Source organism: Plasmodium malariae, assembly GCF_900090045.1.
Source record: "Plasmodium malariae genome assembly, contig: PmUG01_00_26, whole genome shotgun sequence".
NCBI classification, from domain to species: Eukaryota; Apicomplexa; class Aconoidasida; order Haemosporida; family Plasmodiidae; genus Plasmodium; species Plasmodium malariae.
Genome location: NW_021638298.1, coordinates 47,967 through 58,220, shown reverse-complemented (window position 1 = coordinate 58,220; position 10,254 = coordinate 47,967). Strand labels below are relative to the sequence as shown.

Genomic DNA, 10,254 nt, shown 5'->3' with positions numbered 1-10,254 from the left:
ATACAAAACAATTATGGTAATAACGTGAAATATAACCTTTCATTATTTTTCTAAAAAACTAATATTTTCCATGAAAAGAATTAAAATATTTAAAAAAGAAATAAATAGATAAATTTAAAACGCTACTTTTTAATTTTTAACTAAAAAAGAATTTGCAAAAATTAACGTTATTATATTTTTAAAGTTTTAATACATATATAATTATTATAATAATATTTATGTAGTTTATTAGTTTCTTCTACATTTTCTAAGTGTTTTAATGTATCTCAATATTACTCAGTCTTGAATCCTATATATAATACATAATGTAACCTATGTTATTCATTTATAATCATCCAAACATGATGTATTAAAATTCATTTTTATTATAAAGTAAAATACATCTAAATATTACTTATAAATAAATATTTTCAGTTTTAGTGCTATTTATTTTTTTTAAAAAATTTTTTTAATCATTTTTTTAGAAAAACAAAACTATATCTGCCAAAAATATTTATACATTTTCTACATTGGAATTTCTACACAAATATTTTTATTTCCAAGTAGTTTATTTAATTTTTTCTGATATAATATTTACATATCATAATTATATCATGATTATATTTTTATTTATATATATATATATATATATATACATAAATATTTAATACATTTCAAGTTACACCTTATTTATATTTAATAAATAATATTATAAATATTTAATTTATGCAAATAAAGCATGTTAAATATAAAATAATGTTAATTTTCAATTTTCAAAATAATATTTTCATAGTTTTACCACTTTTATATTACTACAGCTGCGAAAGATAAAATATTCATATAAATCATCTAGTTCTATTTATAATATGTATTATATATCTTGTTAAAATATGAATTCATTAAATACTCTTATTTTTATACATTTATACAAAGAAATATTTCTACAAAATTTTGCATTTATTTACATTTTTAGCGTAAATTATTTGTTAAACTATTTCTAATATTCAATATATACGTACTCTTCATATCTATAATGAAAAATATATTTGGTTATATAAAAATCACGTAAATGGTTATTCAATACAAATTGCAATAAACCCTGTAAACTAGTTTAAAATTTTAAAAATGAACATAATACTTGTAAATATCATATTACCAAGAACAAATGTATACAAATATTAAACCTTGTCAATGAAGACTAGGAACTTTTTCAATTCCAGTAAAATTTATTTCTCATAAAAACTTCACTTCCTGTTCACTATCCCCCAAGAAGCAAATTCTCACATGATAGTAGCAAATTTATCTCTTCCTATCCAATAATTATATTTATATTTATCGTAGTTTTTTTCACACTTTTCCTTTTTATACCACAATAAATTATTTCAATTAAAAGTATGAATGTTTTTCTATAATTCCTTCAATCTATTTAGATTGAAAATTATTGTTCCGTGTGTACTTTAGCTACAAATAAGTTTTTAACTATTCGTTTAACTAATTTAGACTTTGTTTTTATCTTAAGTTAGAATAAATTAAACAATATTTAAATATATAAATGAGAAAAAAGAACAAATAGCAACAAATAGCTCTTAAAAAAAAAAAATACTTAAGTCTAAGAAGGTATCATATAACATATCATAGTTTATAAAATTCTAATTCATGGATACATAATAAAAGATATAATTTCTCATATAAATTATATTGAAAAATATAAATGTAAATATTTTGAAAAAAAATAAAAAAAGAAAAAATATTCGAATACATTTTTTTTAGCAATATTTTAACAAACGTTATAAGATAAAGAAACATACTAGCGGAACCAAAATTTTCATATAAAGAACACCCGTAAAATTTAGTAGTCTGAAAAAAAATTAAAAATATTAAAATAAAGTATAATTATTTTATGGATATCTACGTTATAAAGAATAGACAGAGAAAATATGAAAATACGATAATATTATATACATAAAAAATGTTAATGCAAAAGATTAAGGTGGTTAAGATATATAATAGTTATAATGAGAAATACAACTATATAGTATATATACATATATGAATATTTATCCAAAACTAAAATTTATTAAGTGAATAAATATGAAAATACCTCTAGGTATAATGGAAAAAAACATTTTCATTATATTTCTGAAAAAAGGTTATAATAAACATGTGACATACATTAATACAGAATTAAAACATAAATAATAATTTTTATGCTATAATTTATAAAATTTTAAGAAATTTGATAAATTACGAAAATCCATTATTTAAATATCAGTTATACAACATAATTTGATATTAAATAAATGGTAAACAGAATGATTATATTAAATCTAAAAAAAATAAATAATACTAATTAAATATTAACAATAATATCACATAAATAACGTTTACATAATGTCAATATAAATAATTTACTGCGTTATTAATACAATTTAATATAAAAACATGTTTCTTGCACATTATCGCGTAATTCTATATTTGTATATATTGACGAAAAAAATATATATATATAATGAAATTAAATTTATCATCAATACAATGTTTTTCATAACACTTTCCATACATATTTTATTTAAGGATGCTATTTCTGTAATAATACACCTATAATTATGAATTACATTATAAAATAATATTATATAAAAATTTTACAATGTGACTAGTTATAGAAATATAGACTACATTTACTACAGTGCGAATATATATATGTTCAATGAAATTTTTTTTGAATATTTTATTTAAAGTAACTAAAATGTTTTATATAGGTCTACTTTTACATATATATTCAGATACATGCTGTGCTTTTTCGTATGTTTTTATATCAATTTTAATATTGTGTTTGATATGGAAAAATTTATTCATGTAAAATATCCATTTTAACATTAAAATTTTTTTTTAAATAAATAATATAATTATTATACTATGAAGAAATATTCAGTAATTCGTATGAATTGTTATTTATTTGGTGTTACTATGAAATGAATGTAATATGTAAACTCCCATATCACACAATAATTTTGATCATATATTAAAACAAAATAATGAAAAATATATTAAAGAAAAATATATACTTTAATACATTTACAAAATAGAACAAAAAATAAAAAAAGATAAGAAGAATGTAAATAATACTTCTCAGATTACTGTTACCATCATTTTTTTCTGAAAAAGTTTAGTTTTTAACACATAATCATTTATAACACGGAATAAATAATAATGAACAACGTACAAAAAAATATAAAAATAAATGTATTTAAAATTAATAAAAATGTAAAGGAATAAAGTCGAAAAAAACAGATCCAAAACTATTATAAAAGTACGTATGAAAGTACTTAGAGGATACATAAATGATTAATGGGAATAAAGAAAAGTATACTTTTTGGATATATGCGTATGAGTGTTCACAGAACAGTGATATAGAACTTATTCTCATTTAACAATTGAAAAAGGAACAACGAAAAATATTAAAAGTAGCAATGACATTGAGACACAAAATATTTTATAGAATAAATTATGAGAAAGATATGGAAATCCTTCTGAGAAATTGAAAAAATTAGAATTGTTTAATAACATGAAAAAAAAAAGAAGAAAAAAAAAAGCTTACGTAAATTAAATGGAAACATCATAAACAAAATCATCGAATTACATTCAAAAATTTCCATTTTTAAAAAAAGCAAAATATATATGGAGATAGCGGATATTAACAAAGGGTATTATTATAATGCAGTGTTTGGAAGAGGACTGCTCTAAGGAGTAAACACAGGAATTGTGAAACATTTCAGATGTATAAAAAGATAATTGCATAAAGTATTAATAACTTTATATTTTTTAATTTTAATTCTTCAAGTATTATTTTCTAAAAAGAAGCATGACAAAAAAAAAGAGGTAATAAGTATAGGTAAAATTGTGATATGAAAGGGAGAATTTAAATAGTAAAGAACGTTTTAGTAACATATGTACATATGTAATTTATATTGTTTATTTATATATACATTCACGTATCCAAAAATATTACAAAGTTAAAAAAAAGAAACATAGATTATTGTAATATAATTATTTTATATATTTATATATATCATATACATAGACGAAATATATTAAGAAAATAGAGCAATATTCAATATTATAAAGAAAATATATATAAATATTATTTATTAATATGCCTGTTAGCCATATTTTTACTTTCACTATTCATAAATTTTCATTTATTTTAATATAATTTTTTATAGTTCCTTAGAATATTATTTAAATAAATACATTTTATATGTTATTTAATTGACTAAACAATACTTTTTAAAGATTGTGTGAGTGAGATAATTAAAACATATATTAACATTACATTATAATTTTTCTCTAAATCTGTACAAAATCAAATGTGCAAAATGCAACTATCTGGAAAAATGATTCAATGGGAAATTCTGTACTTTATACGTAATTAATTAAATGCTCTAAAAAAAAAACAAACAAACATAGAATAACTCATTAAATACACCTTATTAATATTTATGTAAGAAATAAAAAAATATTAACTATTTATATATCATCTATAAAAAAACAATTCTATTTTTCATTTTTTCTTTGTATACAAAATTATCCATATTATTTTGAAGAATTTACTAACTGTTAATATAAACAGTACATATTTCTCTGCACCTTTGAAATAATTTTAACTATTTATATAATGCACTTATGAAAACTCGTAAAACATAGAACACATGTATAAATATATTTCTAAAAATAATTATATTATTGAAAACAAGAATACACTTAATTTTATTAAACTTAATGTATATTTTTACATTTATATACATATACAATACATTTTTAGAAGTCTATAGTTATAGAACAAGAATAATCAAAGACGAAAAGTATTTCAATATATCTTACATTAATACAGAATTTTATTCTTTTCTTTACATTCATACTATAATAATAAAAAAAATAAAAATAAATATAGCTATATATATTTTTTCAGTATTGTATATATGTAATTATAGTTTTCAAAATTTAATTATCACCAAAATTAAAAACAATAATAAAATAATGAATGAATTTAATTCTTAAGATATAAATATATGATGGTTAAAGCATATTTATGGAAATATTATTATATTACATATATATATTTTCCCTTTTATATTACGTGAAAACAAATAAGTCTTTTAATAAAGTATTACAATAAATATATTCTTTAAAACACTTCAGAGACGACTTATTTCACAATGTATATATTAATATTTTTTGAATGAACATACATTTATATATATTAATATAACAAGCACATATACATCATTTCAATAAACACGAAATCAGGTACATTCATTACTTATTTAAAAATAATAATTCATCTTTTTAATTGTGTTATCAAATAATAATATTAGACTGAAACTTTGTGAAAAACAATCAGTATCATTTCTTATAGTTCATATATAAATTAACATATAACTTCAATTAAATTATCTGAATTATTCTATTATATAGAAATTTTAATGCAGAAAAATATATCTTTTATAGAAATCTGTTCAATGCACAAATATATATAATATGTTGTAACGTTTAATTAAAGACAGAAAATATTTCATTATATACAATTTAAAATATTAAAACTTTTAATTTCACAAAAAAACTAAGAACATACTTTTTAACAGATGTATATCAAATAAGATAGGTATATATGTAAACATGTATAAAATTTAAGCAACACTGAGTATGTCTATTAAACATAGAATAAGTTATTACATGCATATTATTTCACATTAAAGACGTCTTTAAATAAAGAAACATATTACTAAAGATATGTTTTACCTTTTTCTAAACTTAATTTTTTGATATTTTTTAACTTTTTTATGGTAATAAACAACCATAAATATTAGGGTGAAAGTTAATATTAAGAAAGGTATTAAATATATCATATAAAACAAAAAACTTGTTACATAATATTTATGGACACCACTATCTTCTAATTTCTTTTTGGTCCTATCCAATCCTTTAAGGGATTCGAACAGAAAACTTAATGGGGATTCCTTTAAAGCTTTATGCAATGGACTCAACCAACCAACAAAAGGGTGTTTCAATAATTCAATAAAACCCCGAATAAGTCCTACGCCATAAGAAAAATCTAATATTATTGAGGCTAATAAACATAAGACAAAGAATAAAGGTAAAACGAATCGTACTCTGTATTTTTTTAAAACCAATTTTCTGAAAATTTTATTACTAATTGTTTTGTTGTTGTTAAGAAAATCTATGTAATCAAGTTCTTTGAATATTTTTTTTTCCATATGAGAATATTTTCTTGTTTCAAACATACACGATTTATTTTTTATATATTGTTTATGGCCTCTTTCAGTCGTTGATGACACTGTATTTAACTTTTCTTTTTTTGTTGTTACCTTTTTTTCAATATCAGTTACATCTTTTTTTTCGTTTGATACATAATTTTTTATATCTTCTTTTAAATATGTATTATGTACATACATATCCTGTTTATATTTTGCTAGTGTCCTATATCTCCTATCTTCCAATTTTTTACCAAGGTTGTAGTTTTCATACTGAAATTTTATAAATATACTCTAAAAAAACAAAGTAAATATTTCTTATTTAAAGAATAGTATATTTTAATCTAAAAAAACATATTAATAAAAATTAATTATTATAAATTCTAATAATACAAATATTCTCAAATAATAATTTCATACTACATCATTCTTAAAATGAAATGCCCAGGATAAAAGTATTATTAACGCATAAATTTTAATAAATAAAAGTAACATAATTTTTCGTTCCATCTTATATTATTTTTATATTGTAATATATTCAGTAAAGACTATATTAAAAATAATATAATATTCATTAATGATAAAACATACTATAATTATTTACTTAAATTTTTATTTTTATCATTATTTTTTTTTTCTTGGTGAAGAATCAATAAAACGTATATAGTTAGAATGCCTTTTAGAACAGAGATTAATAAAAATAATTTTTAAATATATTATAAAATTTTTATCTTAGTTTTATTTTTTAGAAAATAATACAATTAAAATAAAATAATTTGAACTGTTTTATAAATATTCGAAAAAACATATAATTTCGGTATAATGGTTATATTATTCTTTTTATCTAAATTTTTTAAAAATGAAATGAAAATAGAATATAATATATCTTAATATTTCTGAATATATATTTTAGTTAGAACATAGAATGCATATGTTTAAGAATATATAGACTATAGATAGTATAGAATATAGAAAATACTTTGTTCCATATATTAGGAAAATAATAATTAATTTCAACAATATTTTTCTATTAATAATGTTAATTTTTATAAATATTGTATTCTTGAAAAATATATGATTTCAAATAAAATGTAAATTATTATAATAGTTCTAATGTTAAATATAGAATGCTACATTTTGTACAATATTTTATCATATCATATCTATAATACTAACATTATATATGGTATATAATATATTTAACAATTTGCATTTAAATGGTACGACCAAATCTACAAAACAATTTATATTTTTAAGGCAAATAAATTACAGGATTTTATCTTTGTACAATTATTTTTGAATATTATAATTTTTAATTACATTCAATACATATATTTTTATGTAATTAAAATTTTCTTAAATTCTTCTATTTAAATTTTTATTTTAAATGAATATAAAAATTTAGAAGAAATACGATAAAAAGAAATAATAACAAAATAAATAAAATATAAGGAAATACATCCATTAAAGTTCTTATTATTATAATAAAATTGGAACATTAATTTATCTCTCAATTTCTATCCTAATAAAAATTCATACTTTTTTTACTTATTAATTTAATGTATCATAAATATTCAAGTAATTTTTATAAAATTGAATAAAATTGTCTACTATGTATGTAAGGGTAATAATAAAACGGATACTGTAAATATTCTCTTATTTAACAGAACAGTATAACAATACACAAAACTAATTAAATAGTACATACAATTGCAGCTAAAAATAAAATTACACTAATAAATAAAAAATATACACTAGAAATACGAAAAACACTAATACTACATCTAAAGCTGTATTTATGAATTATATATAAAAAACAAATGCTTCTTCATTTATAATATTAACTGGAAAATGTTCATTATAAACGTGAAAAATTTAGTATTTCTCGACATAAATTATATGTATTATAGTGTATATTGAAAGAACATTAACATTTTATATATAATAAAAAATAACAAAAATACGTAATTTATTTATTTACATATTTAATTATATTATATGTTTAATTCATTTTTGTAATATTGAATTAACACCAAAACTAAGCACAATAATAAAATAATATGGGTTTTTAACTGTTCATTTAATTGTAAAAATATAAAATCATTAAGTTAGTAAGAAATTATAAATAATCTATATATAATAATAATATATTTAATTCTAGATAAATTTAAATTTTTATAATGCAAACAAAATTAAAAGTATATTATATAACTTTTTTCAATAATTATGTCCTATAACATATTACTCATAACATATATTTTATATAATAAGTAAAAGTGTTTTCTTTGGCCCAAAAAATATATATATACAGATAAATGCAACAAAATAAATGTACTTCTCCTCATTAAATAATAAATGATACACATTTATTTTTAATTAAAAACTAATAATAAATTTTATGGATAACATGGTAAAATATTCAACTTTTACTAGAACAAGATAAAAAATAAAAAGTATCATTTCATATAGATCAAATATATACTGATAGACAATTTTTTTAATATTATATGAATTCGTATATTATGTATAAGAATTTTAACGTAAGAAAATATGCTTTTCTAAAAAATTGTTTTTACACATAAATATATATATTAGCCCATTATATATAATTAAAGTGAAGTATACTTTAAAACGCCCATTTTTAAATATTAATAAAATCAAATTCACAAACAATTAATAACATATTTTTATACTATTGAGTATCAAAAAAATCACATATATGCTGATTCCTTTATAAAACATAAACTATTACACCTATCCTTTCTTAGTAAATCACCAAAAGTATTACAGTTATAATAATATTAAATAAATTGTTAGAGATAAAAATTATTCCTGTTATTCTTTTACTCAGAAATCAACTTAATTTTTATATATTTTTCATTATTTTTTAGAATCTTAGGAATCACAGTTATAATAATGATAGACAATACAACAGTAAGTACGCCAAATAATATAGGAAAAACATAGGGTCCTGCTGTTTTAGCCATTTCCTCAGAAAATAACTTTATGAAATTTTCTCCTGCAGATTCAAGCAATTTAAATCCTTCTAATAAGGCATATCCTATTCCCAAGATGAATAAAAAAAAAAATAGAGCAACTCCAAATCCGTAACTTCTAAACATTGTTTTTTTTAAAACTATATCATAAATTCTCCTATTTTTTTCAGCAAAAGTATCATAATCTTTTTTCTTAATCCATTTTTTTTCAAAATGGAAATGTTTTCCATCAAACATGCTATTATTATAATCCACAACTTCTGTATAGTATCTGGCATTATTTAATGATTTTCTATTCGATTTTTTGTTATTTCCTTTTTCCCGCTTTGCACTAATTGGTTTATCTTTTTTCAAGCTTAAACCATTTAAATTCAATTCTTGCTTAGTTTTTGCTAATAATCTAGAATTTCTTATATATATTTTTCTACCAATGTTGTAATCCTCATCAAAATATTTGTTAAAAGAAAGCTAAAAAATTAAGTAAATAATTATAATTTAAAATAACAAATAATGTGCCTCACCAAAAAAGAGTATTTATAAAAAAACAATAATAGAAATATTAATAATAAAAAATATTCTTAAATAATATTATAATACCTTATAATTGTTAAAATGGCATATCCACGTTAATAGGATAAAAGCAGCAATTTTGACATATAAAATTAATTTAATATTTTGTTCCATTGTATAGATTTTTTATGTTGTAATATACATAGTAAGCATAAAATTAATATTAATATGATATACATTTAACGATAAAGGTACAATATCTATTTTTCTAATTTTTTGTATTATTTTTTTGTAAAAATGTAATTAAATGTATATGATTGTAATGTATTTACAACAGAAATCAGGAAAAATAACTTTAAATATATATTATAGATTATTTATCTTAATTATATTTTTAAAAAACTAATTTGCGTTAAAATAAAATAATTTTGAATTCATTCATAAATATATATCATATATATATTAATTGTTTAATATAGTAGATATATAAAATTTTT

General features: G+C 18.7%; 2 protein-coding genes across 2 annotated transcripts; both read right to left on the bottom strand.

Moving 5' to 3' along the window:
• Positions 1-5,774: 5,774 nt before the first annotated feature.
• On the bottom strand, positions 5,775-6,761 carry PmUG01_00049600 (fam-l protein; the record flags this gene model as incomplete). The annotated part of the gene is made up of 2 exons (XM_029004010.1): positions 5,775-6,545; positions 6,672-6,761. The coding sequence occupies 2 exons, from the start codon at positions 6,759-6,761 to the stop codon at positions 5,775-5,777; spliced, it is 861 nt and encodes a 286-aa protein (XP_028859029.1).
• A 2,333-nt stretch (positions 6,762-9,094) lies between these two features.
• Positions 9,095-9,931, bottom strand: PmUG01_00049500 (fam-m protein; the record flags this gene model as incomplete). The annotated part of the gene is made up of 2 exons (XM_029003999.1): positions 9,095-9,715; positions 9,845-9,931. The coding sequence occupies 2 exons, from the start codon at positions 9,929-9,931 to the stop codon at positions 9,095-9,097; spliced, it is 708 nt and encodes a 235-aa protein (XP_028859028.1).
• Positions 9,932-10,254: the final 323 nt, after the last annotated feature.